This window comes from Centrocercus urophasianus, unplaced genomic scaffold (assembly GCF_019232065.1).
Source record: "Centrocercus urophasianus isolate 14NV4802_14NV808 unplaced genomic scaffold, USGS_Curo_1.0 seq_44, whole genome shotgun sequence".
NCBI classification, from domain to species: domain Eukaryota; kingdom Metazoa; phylum Chordata; class Aves; order Galliformes; family Phasianidae; genus Centrocercus; species Centrocercus urophasianus.
Window position 1 is genome coordinate 759303 of NW_024885022.1, and position 24649 is coordinate 783951.

Here is a 24649-nt window from a genome sequence, read left to right on the forward strand (position 1 = left end):
GCCTGAGAAGCAGAAAGAAGGACCAATGCACTCTAGTGACAAACATTAGCAAGTGCTTTGGGAACCAGCAGCAATTCCGACAAACCGCTTGTCCTTACAGAAACAAATACCTCCAAGCACAGCCTTTACTGCTAAAATATTCTGCACTTTTGCTTCCATGCTGAGAGATCCCAACATACTTTACAAGTGCTATCCGTAGTGAGATAAAGAGCTGTCACCAGTGAAAGCTATCTTTCAGATGAAAGACACTAAACAATTGACAAAAAGCGCGCTGTTCTTCAGAGGAATTAGGAAAAGCTGATAAAAGCCACCCCTCAAAAAGGTCTGTAAAATATGGTGCAGGAACTCCAGATGCTGTCAGCAGGCCCTTGGTATTTGAAAGCTTGTCTGAAATACCCAGAAAGACACAAACAGAGCTGATACATCTTCCTCAGAGGAACTGAGGTAGTTCAAAGTACAAACAGCAGAGCGATCCTTTTGGTCAGTTTGGGTTAAAGGGGTAAGAGAAAGAACAGTGCGCCTTCCCGTACAGTATTTTGTGGATAAATATGATTAGTCTATCTTTCCATATTCTCCAAGGACAATAACTGCAGAATAATCTGGGCTCCATTCAAAGAAAAAAATACCTAACACTACAGAGGAACACAATGTCAGACAGGTTCCCGAACTTGGTACAATACTCCAATCTCTTATCCATCTTTAATTTGATTTAACATCGCATATTGCAACACTTGCTTTCTGCACACTCAGTGCAATTACTGCACAAAAATAGAAACCACACTTCATGTCTTGATCCTTTATGAATAAGAAATGCTGCACTGCTGAAATTACAGAAGGCTTTACAGTCCTTAGTTGAACAAATCTGCTTTAGTTTCCAATTTAAAAGTGCTTCTGGTCAATATGTATGTCTATACTATAATCACAGACTTACATACTTACTTTAAAAGCTTTTAAAAATGTCTTCTGTACAGAGAAGTCTAGCTCTGGTTGATCTGTTTTGCAGTCTGCATAGAAAGCTGGGAAAGGGACATTGTAAAGCACAGAATGTCAATAAACTAAAACTATTTTGCAAGATAACACAAATGTAAGCCATGGATAAGCTTTCTATTTTTTCACTTTCTTCACTTACCACCGACTTTATCATTTGAAGAAGAATGTAAAATGATGATAAATTTCTTATTTACAGAGATATCACAATAAATGTTCACAAATAATGGTTATAATTACAGGAGTCGATAGGAATGTTTCCATTGACTTCAACAGCAATGAATCTGGCTCTAATCTGAATCAAAAAATCATGGTTAATTCACTTGCCAATTTCAATTGCCTTTTTATTTATGTATAAGGTGAAAATACAACACTGCTCTCGTAAATGCAGAGCTTGTGTAAAATTCAGCCTGATGGAAATGCTGCCTTCATTTCAAACTACACACTGCTTTGTTGTGTCTCAACTCAGAGTGCTTTTGGTGAAGGCACATTAACATGACAAAAGGACAATGACCATACTGCAAGTTACAGATAGCATCCAATCCCCTCTAATTTCTAGAAGAGTTCTAGAAAGTAAAGATATAATTCTTCTCTGGTGTAAGCTCAGTCTTTGACCTAAGAGCTACATACGTGCTTTTGCTACAGGAGTGGTTCCATTTTGATTCCACAAAAATTACTTCTCTTTAAGTGGATAGGGGGTAAGCTCAGAGCTAAAAAATGTGGACAATGTGTGGAGAGTAGCAGTGAGTGGAAGACACAACAAGAGAAAGACCAGAGGAAAGTCAAGGTAGGAAGAAAAAGGATCATACTAAAACAAAGAAAGAGTTGGCAAAGTTGCAACAATTCTTGGTCACCAAGGACAGGATATAAAGTATACTTTCACTTCTATTTCAGCTATGTCTGGAATGGAACTTGGTAAGGGATGTGAAAAATAACAAGAAGGGATTCTATAGGTACACTGGCCAGAAAGACAGGCAAAGGAGAGTATATCCCCTCCGATAAATGAAAAGGGAGAACTGGCTTGAACTGAGATGGAAAAGACTGAGCTACTCAAGTTCATTGTCCCAGTCACCACTGACACTCAGGCTTCTGTTTCTCATGTCTCTGAACCTTTGAGTGGAAGTCAGGAGAGCAGAGTATCTCGCAGTATAAGAGAAAAGCATGTCCAAGATCAACTCAGGAAGGAAAAGCAACTGATGTAATCTACCTGGACTTCTGAAAGGCCACTGATACAGTCCCATACCACATCCTTATCTCTAAATTGGAGAGAGATGGTTTTGAAGACTGGATTACTCGATGGATAAAGAACTGGTTGGATGGCTGCAGCCAGAGGGTTGTGGTCAACAGCTCTGTATTCAGGTGGATGCTGGTCACAAGTGGTATCTCCCGGGGTGATTCTTGGGACAGGTGCTATTTAACATCTTTATCAGTCACACAGACAGTGGGATTGAGTGCACCTTCAGCAAGTTTGTGGACACAAAGCTGAGTGGTACTGTTGATACAATAGAAAGAAGGGATGCCATCCAGAGGGACCTGGACAGGCTTGAAAAGTGGGCCCACAAGTACCTAACAAGATTCAACAAGGCAAAGTGCAAGGCAGTGCACTTGAATAATGGCAATTCCAGGTATATGTACAGACTGAGACAAGAACTCATTGGGAGTAGCCTGGCAAAGGACTTCAATGTCCTGGTAGAAGAGAAGTTGGACATGAGTCAACAGTGTGCACCTGCAGCCCTGGAGGACCAATTGTATGCCTGGTTGCACCAAAAGAAGGGTGATCAGCCCTTGTGAGGTCCCATCTGAAGTACTGCATTCCAGCCATGGGGACCCCAGCACAAGAAAAAGCTATTGGGATGGGTCCAGAGAAGGGCCGTGAAGAAGATCAGAGGGATTGGAGCATCAATCATGTGAAGAAAGATTGGGCTTAGTCAACCTAGATAAGAGAAGGTACTGAGGAGACATCACTGTGGCCTTCTAACACTTAAAAGGAGCTTATAGTCAGGAAGGGGACACAAGTTTTACACACTCTGATAGTGGTAGAAGGAAGAATTGTTTAAAACTAAAAGAGGAGAGATTTAGATTAGAGTTTAGGGGAAAATTTTCATTCAGAGGGTGGTGAGGTGCTGGAACAGGTTGTCTGAAGAAGGTGTTCAAGGCCAGGTTGGATGGGGCCCTGATCTTGTGCCTGATTTAGAGGTTAACAAGCATGCTCATGGCAGGGGAATTGGAACTCGGTGATGTTTAAGGACCCATCCAAACCAAGCCATTCCATGATTGTATGATTCTATGCCTGTCCCAGACACAGATTTCCAATTTAATGTTCCTGGACTTCCAGGTATATTCTCATAATCATGACAGATGGGACACATCTGGCTTTTTGTACAGCAACAGTTATACTTCAGCTATGCATTGCACAATTTTCTCCACAATTAATGACATTCAGCTTTCACACCAAAGTTTGAAAATGGGAGAGAGGATGCCAAACAAAAATGATCATGAATGCCTCAGTGCATACTGAAATCTGAAGATACACAACATTTAGTGAGATCCAACATAAAAGAGCTTTTTGTTGTTGGTTTGGCGCTTTTCTTTCTTTCTTTTTTTTTTTTTTTTTTTTTGCTTTGTTTTTAATATATTAGCCAGTCAAAAGTTGTTGCAATCAGTGGAAGCCTTGCCAGTACAATTAGGAAAATGTGGATTAGGAGAAAACAGTGAACCCATGAAATTGCTGAAGGATAATAAAATAAGAGATGTTGTAGGGCCAAAGCAATATAAAGACGTGATATAAACAGAGATAGGAAGATCTAAAATGCAAACAAGAATGGCACTTGTCCAGGGTAACAATGTTCATTAAAAATGGGAGAAATAATTTGCAGTACTTAAAAAATGGACTTACAGCGATGTTGAAAGACATAACAGCAGACAGCAAATTGAACTGAAGATTGCGATCTGATACAGCAGCAAAAAAAAAAAGGAAAAGCACCACATAACTCAGACATGTGCTCTGAAGTTGTAAAGAATCGCTTGATAATCTGGAGTGATTTTATCTGAAAAATGGCATTCAACTAGAAGTTATTATAATGTAGAAATTCAGTGAGGAAAGAAATGTCTTTAGGGCTGGCGAGATCAATGGATAAGAAAAGATAAAGAAAGCTAAATGTAGTCATTACAGTAGTCATGATGGACTATGAGGATATTCAAATACTATGAACAGTGCACTTAAGTGTTACAAACACTAAGGAGTGAGAGGAATGATTTAGATAGGTTTAGAAAACTAAGATGACATACACATGCCGAACCTTCAAAAACCATGTGGTTAGTTTGACAACCTGCATAGAACAACCCTTTTTGGATTAAGCCTTATCTTGTTGAGAGTTACATTTGTGCATCCCACTGTTTATGCTGTGATTGAGTCTACTCAGTCACTGGTCTGAATTTGCTCCGTGGATCAAGCATTTTCAAGGACTGAGGCCATAAACTGGCTTTTGGTGTCCCAGTATGCCTTTACTGCCTGATTTCTTCAAAAATGTTTTAGTGAGTGGTCATTACTGTCTTAATGACTAGTGTGGTATATACAGCAGTGTGGGTCCCATTGCACAGAAGCAGTGTTATCCACGGGTATCAGGATGATGGAAATCACAGAGGCCTGAAGCTGGAATGCTCCTGGCCTGTATTACTTCCCTTTCCAGATACTCAAGACGGCAGCTGAAGTGGAAGACTCTTCTGCAAACTCACCTGGAAATTTTCATAATACCAGAGCTGTCATTTTATGTAGAAATACTAAAGGAAAATAGGAATCTTTCAGCACATAGTATACACCTCTCTATCACATATTCAAGATACAGAAAGGAAAAGAACTGGCAACCTACGGGCTTCCTTACCATTGACTACCATGACCTGATGACTGTGCCAAAAGACACAATGGCACTGTACAATTGCCTTTACAGGAGTTTTGTAATACTAACATTGTCAACAGCAGACAAATACAGACACAAACCTTGGAAGCTCTGAGAAGGGATCAGAAGCTATACACGTAGTTAATATGCAGAGATCCTTAATTGCATCTACCTCTAAGAGGTGAAACTGAATCAAATGCTAATGGTTAGTGACATACACAGTGGGTCTGGAAATGACACACGCTGGTTTTGTGGGACAAAGTAGTCCACTAGATACAGAACTGCAATACACAAAAAAAGTGATTCAGTCTGAAAAGACAAGTCACTCCCATAAGAGCCAAGAACAGCCAGGGGAGTGCAAGCCAGGTGGAAACAAAGAACTCATATATAATGTACGTGCCAAAGGATACGATAACTCTTACCTCCTCTGTTCAGCATTTGTGTCAGTATTTTATTGTTTGTTATGACAGGTTTGCTCCTCTAACACTTTTTCTTCCTGAAATAAAAGGTGCTGTTCTTTGTGAAAGCTGTGTGGCCTCTGGACACTGCTGGGAGCAGAACTGCAGGTGCCAACAAAACTAAACTTGCTGATGTGCTCACAGCAAGCCAAGGCAGCTAGCCCCAGCCCAGATCCACCAAGTAATAAAGAACAGCATGATCTGCTATTAGGCTATAAAAGGATCAGAAGATAGCAACCCCATGATATAACATCCAACAACAACAATAAAATTAACGACTTAGAAGCAGGCACATTCTGAAGTGCTTTGTTTTAGTGATGGCTGTATCTCAGGTAGAGAGGTGAAGCAACCAGTATGTAAATGCACAGAGTGAGATGAAGTCAGGGATAACAGCTGTAATGCACAGACCCACAGTTCCTAGTCTTATGTGACACTGTTCATATGTGCAGAATGTTTGATAAAATAGCTGTACAAACAAGTTCTGATCCAAGACCAACTGCAGGAAAAATACACGGCTCTTTCTATTTGATTCAGTAGGCAATAATGGCACACAAGGCCCTCCAAGCCTAAAATCAATCTGAAGAACGTTTAAATAAATGTTTAAATGATATTAATGAGATTTCTTGGGTTACGGCGCAATTTGCCTTTTTGGGAGAGAAATAACATCAAAGGCTAAAACAGAGGAGCAACACATTACTTTAAAGCTAAACTTCAGCCATTAATTAGGTCAAGGCATTGGACCTAGTTTACTTACATACACTTAAGAACTGTTACTCTGTCAAAAAACAAATAGAGTCAGGAAATCGGACCCTGTGAGATTTGTGAAAGAAGAAAAACGTAATGAACAGCCTTTAATAAATCTTTACATTCCCACAAGGAACTGTCAAAAGAGAAAGGACTTTACTGTATGCAAGTAATATTAGCACTGATTGATTCCTAAAGTCAGTACGCACAGACACCAGGGCAAACAATTCCTTCAAAGTTTGATTTAAACATTTCTCAGTTGGTACTCTACATCAGATATGGAGATGATGACAGATGTGAAATCTAGTACCAGCCAAAATGCTATTACATTAATTATAAGATAGCTCTTCAAAGGAGCTGCCAGAAGCCCATATTAATTCATCTAAGAGACTTCATACAGTAGCAAATAGTAATAGTAAAAGAGAAAACAGAGGAAGAGAAAATTGAGATAAATAAGTGCAAATATTCCATCCATCTCACAGTAGCTACTAAGTGATAGATCTCATAAACAAACAAACAAACAAACAAACAAACAACACTATTTTAATTATTCATAACTTTGTTTTGGCTTCATCTTTTTTTTTTTTTTTTCATGTTAGTTTTCTTTACTCGTAGCTTTTCTGCAAAGAAAGCTCATAAATTCCAGAGATTTCCAAATAGAAACAAAGCTGTGTTGTCACATTCAAATTTCTCAGACAACTCTTTTTGGTTGTTTACATGTGGACATGTTTCTGAAAGACTGCTGATATTCAAAATGCTACAGCTCCCTTGAGGGAAGACACACGCAAATATCAGGCGAGCTGTCACAGAATCCAGATATTCCACTGCCTAGCTTTGATCTGATATACGCTCAATGGGAACTTTAGACCATCTCCAGAGTTATAGCTTAGCAGGGATGAAATGTAATTCCTATTCCTGAGGGCACAATATGTCTTAGGCATCCAGAAAGGCTTGTTTTTCGAAGTCCCATATTTTCTGTCATCTTACCGTGGCTAATCTTAAATTACTTTAAAGTAATAAGACTTATATTTTAACAGAGTCAATGTTTACTAATCTCCTTTCAGCTGAAGAGTTTTTCTTATGACCCTTCAACAAAATCAGATAAATGCTTTCACCCAGTTACAGGGCAGGCATCATCAATAATATTTTTTGGCATGAGATCCATAGTCATGATATTTTATACTGTTTTACATGAGAGTGGCTGTCTAGTCGATTTCCTAAGAGCATGAGCAAGTGAACTCCAAGAATCAGTTCTAAATTCAGTTTTCACCTGCTTCTGCAAAGCCTGTTGGGACATTCTTACAAATCTGTGAACGGATTGAAGGGGAAAAGAACAGATACCTTCATTTTTTATAAAAGTGACTGCAGCATAAGTAGCCAGAATTTCTCTAAATGGATGACTCTCTTGCTCCTCTTTCATGCTGCTTTAACCTTTTAATACCATCCCAGAATGCAATGTAGTCTCTCTATTAAAACATATAATCTACAACACGACACCATTTTTGCTTTTTTTAAATTTTTCTGGAAATCTTCTTTATCAGCTATATTTCTCCAAGACTTGGAACATTTTTGTTCTGAAGACTGCAGCTTATTGGGTACCATTAAAAGGAGTCGTAGGAGTGACTTGTTTTTATGCATTTCAAAGCCAACACTCATATAACACTACTTTGAGATATTTCCCAGAAAACTACTATAGGAATGATTAAACTCCTCTGAGGTGGTGAGCTCCTTGTGTTCTGCTTTTGGTATAGCCTCTGTTGGACTTACCAGCACCTCCCATAAGACAAACAACAAACAATAACTCTAATGCTCCAGCAGTGATATATTTATAGAAGATCAACACCGTGCTGCCTGGTACTTCAAGGACAAAAATAATTTCACATTGCTCTAATGACTGGCTGCAACACAATATTGCTCCATTCTAACCTTTCAGCTTAAATTTCACAATCACAAAAAAGATTGGGCTTGTGCAGCCCAGGGCCTGTGTTTGTCCAAAAGCAATGCAATAGTTGACAGTGTTGCTGCACAACTGGTAATAACAAAGGTTATGACACTACTCCCCTGTCAAGCAGACTGGGAAGAGCTCATACTTTCTTTGGTTCTCCTGATCCAGTCTGCCTGGCTGCTAATTCAAAATGTAGTTGTGTATCAGTTTACATTAAGAAAGTCGTATCTGAAAAGTCATGAACACTTCCTTCCTAAACAGGAGTGCAGACTTGGGATACCTGTGCAAGTGCACAGAACAGATCACAGAATCATAGAATCACAGAATGGCTGGGGTTGAAAAAATCCATAAAGATTATCTAGTTTCAACCCCCTTGCTGTGTGCAGGTCGCCAGCCACCAGCCCAGGCTGCCCAGAGCCACATCCAGCCTGGCCTTGAATGCCTGCAGGGATGGGGCATCACAGCCTCCTTGGGCAACCTGTGCCAGTGCCTCACCACCCTCTGATGAAAAACTTCCTCCTCATATCCAACCTAAACCTCCCCTGTCTCAGTTTAAAACCATTCCCCTTGTCCCATCACCACCCACCCTCACAAACAGCCGTTCCCCCTCCTGTTTATTCGCTCCCTCCAAGCACTGAAGGCCACCATGAGGTGTCCCCGCAGCTTCTCTTCTCCAAGCTGAACAAGCCCAGTTCCCTCAGACTTTCCTCACAGCAGAGCAGCTCCAGCCCTCTGCTCATCTCAGTGCCTCCTCTGGACCCGCTCCCAGAGCTCCACGTCCTTCCTGTGCTGGGGGCCCCAGGCCTGGACGCAGCGCTGCAGATGGGGCCTCACAAGAGCCGAGCAGAGGGGGACGATCACCTCCCTCTCCTGCTGGCCGCCCCTTTTTCATACAGCCCAGAACACAGCTGGCCTTGCGGGCTGCAGGCGCACACTGCTGCCTCATGGCCAGCTTCTCGTCCACCAGGACCCCAAGTCCTTCTCTGCAGGGCTGCTCTCAAGGACATCTTCCCCCAGTCTATATAAAAATACCTGGGATTGCCCTGGCCCAAGTGCAGCACCTTGCACTTGTCCTTATTGAACCTCATTGGGTTCACACGGGTCCACTTCTCCAGCCTATCCAGGTCTAAACCAAAGGATGTCTGGATCTCCAACTCCTGTAGATTTATCACAAATGTTGAAATGCGGTATGCATCAGTGCTTTACTTCAGGATAGAAGCATGTTTTGTAATGATACTTCCCATTGTCCTTCCTTCAGTTCACATTTGTAGCAATTTCCAGACACACAGACTCTACTTTTCCCTGGTGGACCAAAACTGAAAGATGCACCATAATTACTACTACTTGAATAGGCTGAAGCTGCTCTAAAGACAAGCCCTTTGAAATGCATTCAATAGTTGATTGCTTCTAGAGATTCTTTCCTCTAGATTTGCTCTGTATCAGTAATGTATAGATACAATCATTGCACCAGTCACTTGCCTAGTCTCCAAGATTTTTCCACATCACATCAACACCAAAAAATCAAGTGATTCTCACAGTATACCACATTTTTTACAGTAACTAGAAAAATAAATTTGACCTCACACTAGGTTTTGGAAAGGAAGGAGAGAAAAGAATGGAAAAAATAAAAGAAATTAGGATGCTTCTGTCTGCTATTTCGTTGATTATTTAGATTGGGAACCTGAGAGGATGGAGATAATACATCTCCAAAGACACTGAGGGTCAACGGTTCATTTCTTGGGGACTAAAAGCAGTGAACATTTTTCAATTGGCAGCAGCATTCATCAGAATGAGCCATTGATTCTTTCCATTAACATCGGGCACTCTGCCAGTAAGTGCAAGGATGCATTTCACAGATTGTACTTCTAGTTTATCGGGGTGTTTTGGGCAACATCCTGATTGATTAGGTAAAGTATGAAAGAGTATCAGGGAGAGTTTTTCATTTCACTGATAACCCTCTATGTATTCAGGTTACCTATAAAAAAAATTGGGGTTCATCAAAAGGATGTATCTTCACAGCCCTTGAAACAATCATTTGAGCTCAAAAACCTCTCTTAATGAGTTCATCCAACATGCAAGAACTCTATGGACTTTCTGTTGACTCCAAACCACCAGAAGTTGCTCTCTTCCTCTTTTTACAGGAGCAATACAGTCCTTCACTACTGCAGAATATTCACAGTGCCCAGAAATAGGAGTAGCTGCATCTTCTCATCTGCAATCTTAATTAAACACAAGTATTTACGAAGGCCAACAAACCAAAATGCTTTCAATGCATCTATAATCCAGTTCAGTTTTCGTTTGTTTGTTTGCTAGTTTTTCCTGAAATATTTAAATTCCAGACTCTTACTTTCACTGATTTTCAAAACATGGTATTTTATGAGGTTACTCACAGGAAGAAGTACTAAAGCCTGGCTTCCTACATACCTCACTCCTTTCCCTCCATGCCACCCTTATATTCTCCATCTCCAAGCCTCACCAATACAATGAATAATATAACAATATTCCTTTTCCAATATCTACCACTATGCCAACAGATCTGCTTCAATCTCACAACTAGTTCCTTCTCACATCTTGTACATGCCAACATTGTTGTTCCTAATATCCTCAGTGCAAGATGCCAACATTTTTGATCTTACCCACTGAAGCACTTGAACAATACATCATTGCCCAACTCACAACCTTGTATACTTTATCTGCTTAGCTTGCTTTCTGTGCAAGATACGTCATTGTTATTGGAAGTAAAATACTTGCGTAGTGCTTCACAGGCTTATCCAAACAGGTAAGGGCAGAGCTTGATCAACACTTCCCTTTTTGGAATGCACAATTTACAAGTTTTGACAAATTTACAAATGCACCAACATTCCATAGAGGAATGTGTCTGAAATTGATCCATCATGCTTAAAACTTACCAGATGGCAAAGAATTAACACAGACTTCAGTCTAGGCAGCAGGACTGACTATTTCAAATCACGCCAATATGCTTATTTTGTATTAAAGTGAAACAATTAGGTAAAAGTCCATTAAAACCATCTCTTATTACTCTTAAGTGGGGCTGGGCTTTAAACAGATGGAGATGCCAAAAATGTGCTAATGGTTGAATAGAGATTCCAAAGTGTGAAAGAAAAAAGAAAAAAAAGTCCTCTAGGACACAACTCCAGACTGCCTCAGTCTATAATTATTATAAATAAATATCTTTATTCTATCTCTATTCATATTCTTGACTTCTAAAATCTCTCATCTGGTACAGATTGCTCAAGGACTTGCAAGAGGAAAACCTGAAAATACTACGTGTTCTTTGTACAGGAGGCATTTTCACAAAATTTAAATGGCTTGAAAAATAAAGTGCCTTGAAATTTCAGGAAGCTGTCAATAGAAAGGATTGTCATATCTGTATTGAAAAGGAAGTCAGAGTTGCAGAAGTCAGACTGCAACTAGCAACTCATGAGCCAAAGAAATCTTGTAACATATAAACCTACTTTGAGATTACGCTCAGTTTACCTGTATTAGTTCTTTATAACCATTTGCCCATAACACTCTAATGTTTACAACCCATAAAAATAGCAAGAAAAGTAAATGGGAAGGTGTAAGAGGGCCTTACCTATGAGATACATGCCAATCCAGTCCCCTGCGTCCACTTCCTCCTTTATATCCCAGTATATCACTAGGTCCTGTGAGTGCCCAATGGAATAGTAGGAGCTGCTGACCATCAGGGTAGATCGGCTGTCTGAAGTGACAAGGTCTGTGTCACTGGTAGACCTGGGAATGGTGACTGTCTCGTGGGAATTGTTCCTGATGTCCATGTTATGGAACTGGTCAGGGTTATAGCTGTATCTGAGCGGCTCTTTGCACCGGCGCCGATTTTGTGAGTTCCTAGATGGAGACGCCATAGCTGCCAGGCCCAGGAACCTGTTTTGGTACAGATTCTGTAGAAAGAAAAAGACAAGGGAGTATTTACAGTATGATTCATATTTCAGCTATGTCAAAGTTCATGGAAAGTAGCACATCAGAAAGTAAAAGAGGAGCACTTCGCACTGACACGAGGCACAAAAAGGTTTAGCAGGAAACAGACATTGCTACTCCAACTTCTCCTCTTTAACTCTTACCATGAAAACAAGTGCAAAACTGAGCCGTACATCACCAAGCCCAGCTGCAATTGGCAGTGTGTGAGGAAACCAATAGCAGCTGGCTTCCTCGAAGTTAATGCACACATTTAGACACAGACATTATGACTATCAGTCTGCTAGGGAGTCATTCTCTTTAGCACCAGGAGGTTGGCTTTCTGCTTTTGACTCCTGGAGTCAGGTCCTCTTCTCACTAATTCTTATTACATTTGCAGAGGAATCTTTTTTAAAGCACAGTTGCTACATTTGCCTATTTGGTTTACATTAGTTAAGTAAGAACTTCTCCTCCCAGCCTCAGACTGGAGGAGTTTGTGCCCTAATCCCTCATACCAAAATAAAGATGCCTTCACTGAAGTGTAAATATAAACAAAGTGTTGCAGTGTCTTTCAGTACAGCTGATTTCAGCTTCACCGTGACTTAAATCCATTTTAATGACAATTCATTGATATGTTCTAATACTGTAAGAACGCATTTTATTGTGTATTGATGTGAACAGTACAAGTAGCAAAACCTAAAAACAGTTCACAAGGATATGGTCTCCAGAAACCTGAGTCTCCTGTATTTCCAGCATTGATTCCATACAAATCATCTAGAAGAAAGGAAATCCCCAAACTGGAAAAAATGTCACAGAGTTAGGACAATACAGTGACACATAATTATCTGGACTAGATGTCATGCTGATATTATAAATAATATCATACATGCGCGGCTGCATTAGTAAGTAGAACAAACATCAGGACAAATAATTATTCCACATGTCGTTGCCAGTTTTGCAGCTTTTCCACACAACTCTAACAGCATCTGTGTCTGTAAAATGTGCAAGCATGCACTTTTTAGCCCTGGTGACAGAACACCAACCACAAAAAAAAAAAAAAAAAAAAAAAAAAAAGGCTTTAAAAAATCAAAGAAAGATCCTCTCTATTCCTTGTGGAAGCAGTATGATCCATCATATAAACCCACTATAACAACAGAAAAGAAAAAAAAAAAGAAACATAATGAACACATTTAGCTATATTCTCATTTTTATTACACAGTGTACAGTGTAAATTATAAAGCAGGAGTACTGAACGGCCAAATGGTGACCCAACAGTACAACAGAACAGTCTTTCAGATCGTAAAAGCGCCTTTATAATCACATTTAGATGCATTGAGCCTATGATATGCCCAGTATGAAGTTGTTTGAAGCTGAGGGTGTCAGCACTGCCTTGGTGACCAATCTACTGCTTGTCTATTTCCTATGTCAGAGCTCATCTAGGAGAGGAAGAACAAAGCAGCACAAATGGAGTTTCAGTTCTATCAGCTGTGTTCAGTTACTTTTGTGTTCAGCACCTGAAGTAACAGATACAGAGGTCTTTCCTTTGGTCTTCCTCACTTGGACTTACATAATAACATCATAGAATCACTAAGGCTACAAAAGACCTCTAAGATCATCTAGTCCATTCGTCTACCTATCACCAATATTTCCCCACTAAACCATACCTCTTAGTACAACATTTAAAGGTCTCTCAAACACCTACAGGGACAGTGACTCAACCACCTCTCTGGACAGCCCATTTCAGTGTCTGATCACTCTGTCAGAGAAGAAATTGTTCACAGTGCCTGCCACTGGTTACACCAGAGAAGAAGCTGACCCCCACCTCGCCACAACCTCCTTTTCAGTAGTTGCAGAGAGTGATGAGGTCTCCCCTGAGCCTCCTCTCCTCCGGACTAAACAACAAGCTCCAGATCCCTCAATGTCTTGCCTGTAGTGAGTGGCCCAAAACCCAACATACTACTCAAAATTCAGTCTCACCAGCACTGAGCACAAGGGGAAGATCACCTCCCTGTTCCTCCTGGCAACACTATTTCTGAGGCAAGGAAGCCATTGGCCTTCTTGGCTACCAGAGCGTACTGCTGGCATAACACTGGTTGTTGTGACCAAAGTCCAGAACCTGACACTTTGCCCTGTTCAGCTTCATCCCACTGGCCTCAGTCCAGTAATCCAGCTTGTCCAGATCCCTCTGAAGGGCCTTCCTGCCATCGGGCAGGTGATTACATCTCCCGAATTTAGTGTCATCAGCCAGCTTACTGAGAGAGAATTCAATCCCCTCGTCCAGGTCATCAATAAAGATATTAAACAGGACAGACCACAGTACTGACTGCTGGACAACACTATTCGTGAGCAGCCACCAGCTAGATTTAACTCCATTCACCATCACAACTAAGATTATGAAAAACTGGGTGATAGAGATCTTTTAAATTAATATCCAGTCGAAGCACAGAATTACTATTATCACTGTTGGACAACACATAGTTTCTCTACTCCTATCAGCTAAGCTAGGGTAAATTAGAATTTCCTCCAGTGAATTCACGAATTAAATTTCTTTTTCATATCAGGAGTCCTTTAGTGTACAGACAGCTCAGCAACAAGTATTTAGCCTAAAATATCAATGTGCTAATAAAAGTAGCTCTGTAAAGTCCTACTGAAAGTGAGATTTTTGGAGTATTATCTGTGGGCAGAACCTGCCTCTTATTTACATTACTTACTCCATCTGACAAACATCAGATAAAAACAAATTTTAGGGTATAACAAATTTTTCACAGCAACTCCTACCCCTAAAAAGGGAAAGAAGAAAGGTGCAGTCAAAGAAAATGACAGACAAGATCAATAAAGAAAACTGATCTGAAGAAATGCATGAATAGAAAACTTATAATCGTAAATACTGTGAAAAACTTCACAAATTTTACGTCCCTTTCATACTCCCAGCTCTTTGTGCCCCACTGCTGTTTGGCACTGCACACCAGAGCTGTTGCAAGTGCTGCTTTTCCTTCACAGCCCCAGAAAACGGCACCTAGAAGACTCCATCTCCCAGATATCAGAAAAATCTTTACAAATTTCTTTTGTATTTCTTTTTGTATTAAATTTCTCCAAAGGATTCAGAGCTGCTACACAGCTTCTATTGGAGACCTAGAGTGTCTGAGAAGGTGAGAATGTTATTATTTGGGATTATTATGCCAGAAGGATAGGTGAGGCCTTAGCAATACAGAGATAGAGCCCAACTCAGGGACACAAGGAGCCAGCTCTATTTGCTCTGTAGAAATTTCAGAACCGCCTTTCAAATACTCAGGCTCATGACCAGTTACTTGCTACCACTGCTTTGACAGAGCAGCTCTGTCTCTGCAAGTCAGAATTGTGCTGTGATAGTCTCTTACTGTCCATACAAAAGGTATTGATGTGACTGAAACACAGCTGGTCGCTACAGTACTGGCAAAAGAGGAAACTACAGGGAACAAGGAGATGCTATTAGTCAGCTGACAAAGGGCTCTAACTAAGGGGTATGAAGACATTCAGATGTCTGCAACCCTGAAAACAGGATTCCAAGGGCAAGTACTGAGAAAAATAGTGAGGAAACTCTTATGATGGGAAGCCTGGGACACAGCACATTCACCAGTCAGGAAGTTTAATATGACTGTTGCTAAGTCTGATGTGATGAGCAAATTGGACATGCAGTTCCCTATTTCCTCATTTTTCCTCTGGAGATGAAGGTTCTTTTGATATTCTTTGCAAATTATAAGTAAAAGTTTATGCGTTTTGTAAGACAGACACAGGAGTCAAGACAAAAAAGAAGAGCAGGCTAGTGAAAGAAAAAGATTATGACAGCAGAACTCTTAAAGTAAGTTAAGATCACTTGTATCAAGGCAGATAGTGCATTAACAGAAATATAAGGTAGTATCAGTCTCTGTTAAAGATTCAATTGGGAGGTCAATTTTAAAAATGATTTTAAAGCTCAAGTCATGGCCCAGGTGTGAACATACAGAGCAACACCTCAAGACCAGGACAGAAAGTCAAGCAGAAAAGTAGCACTGCCTATAAGGAGGTGCAGATCTTTAACTTCAAGCTAGGCCTACTGAAAGGGCTTTCTGCTCAGAAAGTTTTTTACATGCAGCTGGGAAGATGCATGTAAGATGGGAAGTTTTTTACAGGCAACTTCTGCAAGATGGGAAATTCAGCTCTGCTGGGAAGAGTAAAGAGGCTGTGTGGAAGCAAAAAATTAAGAATGAATCCCTCCTTGTGAAGAATACTCGCATTTCCCATCCCCAAGGGCACAGTACAATCAACCCTGGGATTGGAGACTACTACAAAACAAAAGGATTTGGACAACCCAGAGAACTTTACAGGATCAGACCCTTTACTTGAGAGGCACAGGAATGATTTCTCAGAGCTCCAAAGGAATCATTTAATAGCATGACAGTGTTACAAGCTCCCACAAGTCTAATGAAAACATTCTTCCTGCATGGTATTAAAGAGCATACAGATGAAACTGCTGCTCTTGGGAGGAGTGAAATGAAGGAGGTTGCAAATGTTTCAAAGAGATGCATGCTGTAATAGCATCAAAGAACATTTGTCTTAATATTGCACATCCATGGCACGCTGTATATCTATTTATGCCTATAATAAACACTAATCGGAAATCAAAGCCATTACACATCTGCAGTGGGTCAAATGGACATTAATAGGTAGTTCATTTTTCCATTTCCTGACCTTTGTGCGTTTCCAGTCTAGCTTTACTGCTATGTTAATGCATCCTCTTCCATTTAACTCTGCTTCAGTGATGTGCAAATCATTGTGAAAATCTGAATCAAAATGAAAGAGCTGGCCCCGAGGTCAGACTGGCAAGGTTCGATGCTGGTCTGTGAGATTGATTCTCCATGTAGGCATATTAGTCACTGCAGCAAGATCTGCCAGCACAGAGCCAGAGGTACTCTTAGCATCTACAGAATGTATCCAGTAACTACACCCAACAATTAAGAGCAGTCCACATTTCCTGAGAGCACTTAAGCAATCTCCTGGGCACAAGCAGATGGATGTGAAACTACAGGGCAGTATAACTGAAGGCAGAAAACTGGAGTCCAGAAAAAGGAAAAAAGTTAACAATGCTTTTTCTCTTCTCTTTCTGGAAGGTGTACGAAAGGAATGCTGTCCAGTGAACTCAGGAAAGCATGCTGAAAGGCACACATATTGCATTTCCAATTAAACGATTCTAGGAATTAAGATTTTCTCTGTATAACCAAACAAGGTCCTGTGTGAAAATAGCATTCCACTGTTTTTTGATGAGATCACTCCAAGCCTCTACATTGTAAACTACTTCTGTCTCATTGGGAGCCATTAACAATAGCATTCCACAAGTTTATACAGACAGAGTGATAACCCAGTCATCATTCACTACAAAAAGCACTGGGAAGCTTCTGCAACAGAATGCAGCACTGAAGAAAATTAATTTATTAATTTATCTCAAATTGTTAGCACGAAAACAGTATTGTCTAAGCAAACTGGCACAGCAAGGAATAAGAAGCAGCCATCAGACTAATGCATTAGCAAAAAATGATCTGAAATTATTGCCAACATTTGTAAAAGACAAATTCAGGTATGCAACATCAGTTAGACATGCAGTATGGCCTCAATATAAAAACTCACAGAGATTACTGCAAGGAAATAATAAGAGGGTCAATATGGTAACATTTTAAATACTGCACAGCATCACTGTTCCTTTCACACTACAAGACGAAAGAACATTAGGAGCTGCTCACATGCTATTACCAAATACTCCGAAGTCCACAGTGCTAGCTTTTGCTGGTGCTTTATGACACACAGAACAGGAAATCTGTATTTTGGCTTGGTTGTAAATGCCAGCAGAAGGCAGGGAAGTGCCACTACACTGCTAAGGGATAACACAGATGCAGCACAGGGACTGTCTCTCTCCAGGGCAGAGATGAAGCACTCACCTGGTAGGGGAACACAGTCCCTTCCTAACAGACATCCCTGCGTCCATCAACTCCAGCTTCTCAGCCACAGCCCTAATGACTGCAATGCCAAAGACTAAGACCACTTCTCACCTTTTCAAACAAAAGGACATTACTTGTGTACAATAATCACTTCAAGTAAAAAACACATGATCATCATTCAATGCCTAGTAGTTTTCTGATCCGCTACTTGAAGAAGTGAAACCTCAGCAGAGAGTAGTCCAAAAGAGTCTGTGTGTCTCACAAGAGATGATTTTTTGAAGTCCAGTCACTCTTCCCATCAGATCCAGCTGGACTTCACTGGTCTCCCAGGAGCTCTGTTTACTCCAAAGGTGTTCAAGAGGAAAGAGGTAAGAGCAGGGAGATGGCTCTCCTCTGCAGGCTGAAATTGCTGCTCCTCTATGAAATGGGCAACTGGTATTCATACTGAGAGTGCCAAGAAGCCCTAACCACCCTGCTTCGGATTTCACACACAATAACGACCACTTACCTGAGGGACTTTCCAAACAGGTAGCTGCATTTCTTCTACATTGTCCATGCAAAACACCACTGTCTCTAACAGCACTCACAGTGGCTCAGATTCACCCAATTCCAACTGAACACCTAAGTCACTAATTCAGGGATGCAAGTTCCCAAGACTTTCTGCATAGGCAGAGGCAAGAGACAGGGCTCCTCCCAGAAAAGACTGAGACCAGACGAGGCCTTCTCTAGGATTATCCAGCTCCACCTCTCTTCATCTGTTCAGAGAGCCTGTGACTGGTGGAATCCCAGGTCAAGCCAGATGGGACGGAGTGAGATCTATGTATAAGCATTTTGAACTCCACAATTTTATAAAGAGAGACACAGATGGGCAAAGCATTCCTGAGAGTGTCAGAGGGTGTGTCTTCTAAGTACATTTAGGCAGGTGAAATAGAAATCATGAGGCAGATTAAAAGCACATACTAAACTCTACTATCTGATTATTTAAGAACAGTTTGGCTTTCTAGGCAGCACTATAAAATTATTACAACCTAGATGGTTCTTCTGGAGGAAGAAAAAAATGAACTAATAAAAAAAATTACTCAGCATACCACAAACACTCTACAGATCTCCTAAAAATGTAATACCAGTAAATGTAGCTGAGGTTCATAGGGAAAGCTGTGAGGAAGCATTGCAACATTTAGGAGAATATGAAGGAAGCGCTGCATAGTAAATGTGAGCTGTGGAAGGATATCCAGTAACACACCACATTTCCCAGGACTGTCAGCTACAATCACCTCTCTGCTCTAGAAGTGGGCCCACATTTCCCAACTCCACAGAGTCCAAAGACTCTTCCAAAAACTTTTTGCTGAAAAAAGCCTTGACTTCATACAGTGTGTGAATTCTAAAAATCCCAGCATGCCCCAACGTCAGGGCTATGGTATACCTTCCACCCCAAGTGTTTACAAAAAAAAAAAAAGGCTTGTGTGATTCCTGTACTGCACACTGACTGCTATCAGAGAGAAAAAAAAACCAACCAACCAAACAAACAAACAAACAAAAAAAGAACTAAATCAAATGCATTCTATCAATCCTAGGCAGAACATACTACTTGTAAAATTCACACACGCACAAAAAAAGGTAACAAAATGCAACTAAGCCCAGATATTGAAAGTTTGTAATGTTGATTGGCCCACCTTCAGACACAAAGGTGTACTATTGCACCTACCATGTACTATTTCTACCACTTGCACTTCTCTCTCTGCCCACTGTGCACAACACAAAGGGATGGATCCATTCACATGTCTCAAAGTATCCCTCACTGCCATTAGCTGCAAAATCCCTCCATACATCTTGAGCATTATTCCCTGCAAACGGACAAAGAACTGCCTTCCTATTTCCCTTGACTCTAGGCTACCAGCAAGGTCCCTGCTCCTCTCTGCCATGTCCATAGATGACTGTGTCTTTCTTGTATTCTTCGCTTTCTTCTCTTGTAATTCTCAAAGCATCTCTCCTCACTCAGTAATACTACTTTTTCTCTCTCTTTTTCTCACTCCTAGACGGGAAGGGACAGAGAACAAGGCACTAGGTGCTGCACAGCTGTAAGACAGACACTGGTTTCCATGTGGGGATGATGAATACAAAAAACAGGATGGATAGCAAGCAACTCTCTTCATTCCTGGTTCCTTCCAGCTGACCATGGTTGCACACTCCCTGCACCACAGCAAAGAGAGCACTTTAAATCTCAGTTCATTCATTGCCTCTACACTCTGTTATGCTTCTAACATCTTCATTTCTTTTTAAGAGGAAAGAATTTTGAAGTGTCAGCATCTTAATCCCCTAAGGCAGAGAGGCAGGGCAGAAGCAGGTAGGACTGAGAATGCTGCTGGGTATTAATGCCGCCATCAACCACTTCTTTGATCCACAGACAACAAGAAGCCAGACACCAGCTCTCTGGGCACACCCTCAGCTCCGTCTTCCACCTTTCAATGAAGCCTGGAATATTCCCTGACATTTGGAAATTAGTTGGCCACAGAGATCCCATGTTATGCTATCTCCAGACAGATGCAGAAATACCATGAGTGTGCTCGATGTTGCTTCCAATGAAATCAAAGGCAAAACTCCCTCTGATGTCAGTGTGGAACAAGGTGACTTTGCAAAACAGAGCAACATCCAGATAGTTCTCAATAGCTGCAGCAAACAGTTCCACAACTAAAAGGGCAGCACCACAACTGGATTACCAGAACTTTGTGTTTTGACTAAAGCACTTTAAATGTTACCAAGCGTGCCACCACCTCTCTGTTGAAAAATGCACTAAGCACACAGAGCAAAAAATTGCCTTTTAGGACACAGAATCAAATCCTGTGTCTCAGAGTGCTGTCCAAGTGCTTCTTGAGCTCCGGCAGGCTTGGGGCCACAGCCCCTGCCTTGGGGAGCCTGTTTTGCTTAATTTACTTGATATTACAGGTTTTTTAAAAACCAAAACTCTATCCAAAGAGACATTTTGAGCCAATCAGGACTTCTAGTTTTGCACTGAAGAACTCTAAAGGAAAATACACGTATGCCTAGTAATTCCTCAGATCCAGTATTTTGCTGTTAAAAATAATCCTGATTCCATTAAAATCTTTTACTATTACTGATAAACCACAAAGCAAAGTTTAAAGGGTGAGATTTCTCTGCTTCTGGACAGGTGGAACTAGCCTAGATACTTATTTCCAAGCCAGATTCCTACTTAGTGCTTCAACTCAATTGAAGGTTGCTTATGTTTTGATTGTATAAATCATAATAAATTGTTATTGTAACTGTATTCATGAGAAATTAAAGAAACGCAAATGATCCCTAGAGGAAGTAAGTCATTCTAGTATTACAGTCTCTAGCCTGAGAACAAGAGTCAAATATTACAAAGAGAAAATGTGAGCTCATCATAAAGGGCTCAAAAATTCTCTTGTATGAGGGAACAGCAGCTGTGTTCAGGGACCCTGCTTTCCTCTAACTCACTAGCAGACAGCCCCTAACTCCATGCCAGCCAGTGCCATTACCAAGAGAAACTGGACATGCACTATGAGAAAGTGGAAGGGCTGCCATGAGGTTGAGCTCTGGATTTCAGCCACCCGTACTCTGCTGCTGGTACAGCTCTAATACAGTGATCAGATACCAATGTGCTGCATCACAAAATCTTGTGTTTGGGCATATGTCTGTTCACGTTATTGTGGCAGGTTCTAATTTGATTTTTCTTTTTACTCTAGTTCAAATAGTTTGTGTCCTGTGTTCTTAAGATCTCAGGCGAGTTTTCAGATAAGAAGAATGTTGGTGATAGAGACAAAAAAAAAAAAGTCATATTCTACTCACAGACATGAACATTCCTGAAAAAGGTTCAAGCCACATCTTCATTTCACTTTAATGAGAACCCTTAGCTAGAGCTAACAGCACTTCTTGTGTCATTGGGTCCTAGAAGAATTACAGTTTGTAAGACTGCACTTTTAAAAGTAAGCAAACAAAAGTTTTTGAATTTACTTTCCTAGTAACAACCTCTCTGCCAATGAAGTGCTCTAAATCCACTGAGGATTAGCTTCCAGTGCAATGCAATGAAAGGCTAGATTTTGAATAGCATTCATAAAAACCTGTGGAATTAGGCAAAGTGGAAAACTGTTCAACTCTGCAAGACTGACAATCACACAGCCCATCATAGCAATCACACTACTAACCACATCTCACTGAATGTCCTGCTGTAGGACCCAGTTCCACTCTGATCAGGACCATGAAGATTGTCGTGTCCAATTCTTTGTACAAATCAATTGAGAGCTGTTTGGTCTCTGGCTAGTCCATCAAAATTAATAGCATTTCTTGTCCTACAGGATGCTATTAACATAAAAGTTAATATTTAGTTGTAAAATTGGAATTGTCAGAGAGGTTAAAATTTAGCTTTTGAACAGGTGAGCAGTTCTCAAGGACTGCAAGAATTCATTTTTGTTGAAGACCTGTGAACAGAAAAGACACTAACCTGGGAAGTTTATCACTCGTAATACATTAGCACATAGACCACATACTAAAGTTTTGAGTAGGTGCTCTCTCAATATTAGTGATAAGCAGATGACTACTTTGTTTTTCTAACCTCTAACTAGAAGTTGATTATTTGTACTGAAGACAGCCGGATCTCACTGGGAGAGCACTTACAGAAACAAAAACAAACCAACAGCAGAATTATTGAAACTATTTTCCTGCAGCACTGTAATCTCATCACCACCAAATCTCTACCAAAATCCCATCATTTTCTTGTCCATATGTCTGCAAAAAAAAAAAAAACAAAAACAAAAACCACAAAAAACCAACACCTCAAGCAAGCAAGATTTAGATAAAACCCATCAGCTGGAACTGGTGGCAGGAGGTGGAAGGAACTGCCTTCCCCTGCCCAGTATGGTTCTATTATGTCTCCCCAGCCAACGAGACTTTGAAGAAACTCAATTATCTCACAGACAGCTACTCCTCTCTCTCCTGCTTGAAATTAGCCAATGGCTTCAGAAGTAATTAGTTATGGGAGTGACAGAGAGACAGAAAGTGCAATCATAGGAGTGTTATCAGCCTGGGAAACCAGGCTATACAAATTGTAGTCAGCCTCACCAGTTTAACTGATTACTCATGCAAGGGAATTCACTCATGTGTGCATGTTTGCAGAAATAGGCGTTGGGGTTGCTTACAAGCAGTTAGGAAAATACAACAGAAGCCAAATCAAAGTGACTTTGTAGGAGCAGGATTCGACCTAAAATCTAACATAGCACTACATCCTTTCCATACAGAGTCCAAAAACTGTAAGCACGAATGAAATGAAGCACATACATACGATAAAATTCCAGCCTCCTGGCAAATCTGTTGTAATTTATTTTTTATCCCACGATAAAGGGGGCATCAAGCATGTAATCTTTCTTCAAGAAGTAAAGAAACACACAGAAATGAAAACTTAGTGTCATGAAGAATGAACTCATTTAGATTACAAGGTAAAAAAAAATAAATCTCATTTACATTCTTCATTTTTAAAATCCCAATTCCATTCTAGAATATACTTACATAAGAGTTAGAGATTATGTATTTGACAAAGCCTTCTCTGTGGATCATAGAATAATGCTTTTCAATACGCAACTAGGGCTGTAAATTGTTTAAAATCAAACAAATTAAACATTCATTGATTTTAATTAGTTCTGTCACACAGAATCTCACAAACTAATGGAGATTTTCAGGCAGTTTTTCTGTTGGCTTTGAAGAGACAGACCACATCTTGAGAAAACACTTGAATTCACAATCAAAATACTTGCACACATCAAAAAAAACAACACTAGGGTACGTCACAGAAGGCAAAGCTGCAAAATACTATGGTTGCAATGCAGGTGTCCACCTTGGAAATTCTGAACGTAAATCAGCAGCGTATTTACCTTTTACAAAAACAACACAATTATAAAGCCTTTTATTTCGGATTTTTAGAAGCTTCCAGGAGACAACAGCTGATACAACACGAGGTTTTAAGGAGGCATCACGACTTCAGAGACACAGCTCATAGCTTGCCCGATGTCAGGGTGCTGTTCTGTGCTACAGACAGCAGCTCATACACATGGCCATGGGTCCATATCAGACATTTCAGTTGTTCTGCACAGAAACATTCCCTGGATGTTTCGGACTTTGCATCAGATCCTGACCCAGTAAGCCGTTCAAGAGACTGTTCTATTCCTCAGTATATGAGGTCAGAAAGCCCTGCATCTTCACAGCCCTCCAGCTGAGAAGTATAACGAAAAGAATGGCAAGCTTATCACCAAATTTCACTGCAAGTACTCCCCTTCTAATCACTCAAATGCTAGTGATGCTTGATTGAGCTATTTTTTAATCCATGTCTTGCTGTCTGCGGGTGCCCCTCATTTCCCCTTGCAAGGCTGGCAGATAATAAGCAAATAAGAGAGAATCCTCCAATTAAACTGATACTGAAAACAGGGCTTGACATAAACAGGAAGAAGGAATTGTGCCAGAAAATAATCTATTTCTTAATTTTTTCCATTAGGACACACCTCTCATCCTAGCCAATATTTATGCTACTCTAATTAAAGACTTCAGGATAGCAAGGGCTCAAGCTCCCCAGCCACCTCTCCTCATTCCACCTGTGGTTTTGTCCAGCTGCTGCCTCTGCCTGGACCCTATTTCCAAGCTGAGGGCCTGGAAGAAAGCCTAGTGCTTTCCTTCACATGTGCAGGTTGCTAAATTTGCTAAATCTTTTGCTAA

The 24649-nt window shown here is 40.6% G+C and overlaps 1 protein-coding gene across 6 annotated transcripts in view; it reads right to left on the reverse strand.

Moving 5' to 3' along the window:
* The window catches only part of HECW1 (HECT, C2 and WW domain containing E3 ubiquitin protein ligase 1), a 232883-nt gene that overhangs the window by 144280 nt on the left and 63954 nt on the right, over positions 1-24649 (reverse strand). For 5 of the 6 annotated variants that reach the window (XM_042834238.1, XM_042834235.1, XM_042834240.1 and 2 more), the window contains one exon: positions 11629-11953. In XM_042834238.1, coding sequence (XP_042690172.1) covers positions 11629-11953 — 325 coding nt within the window. Of the gene's footprint in view, positions 1-11628; positions 11954-13943; positions 13977-24649 lie in introns of those variants that run through there. The other variant, XM_042834239.1, reaches the window with a different exon arrangement.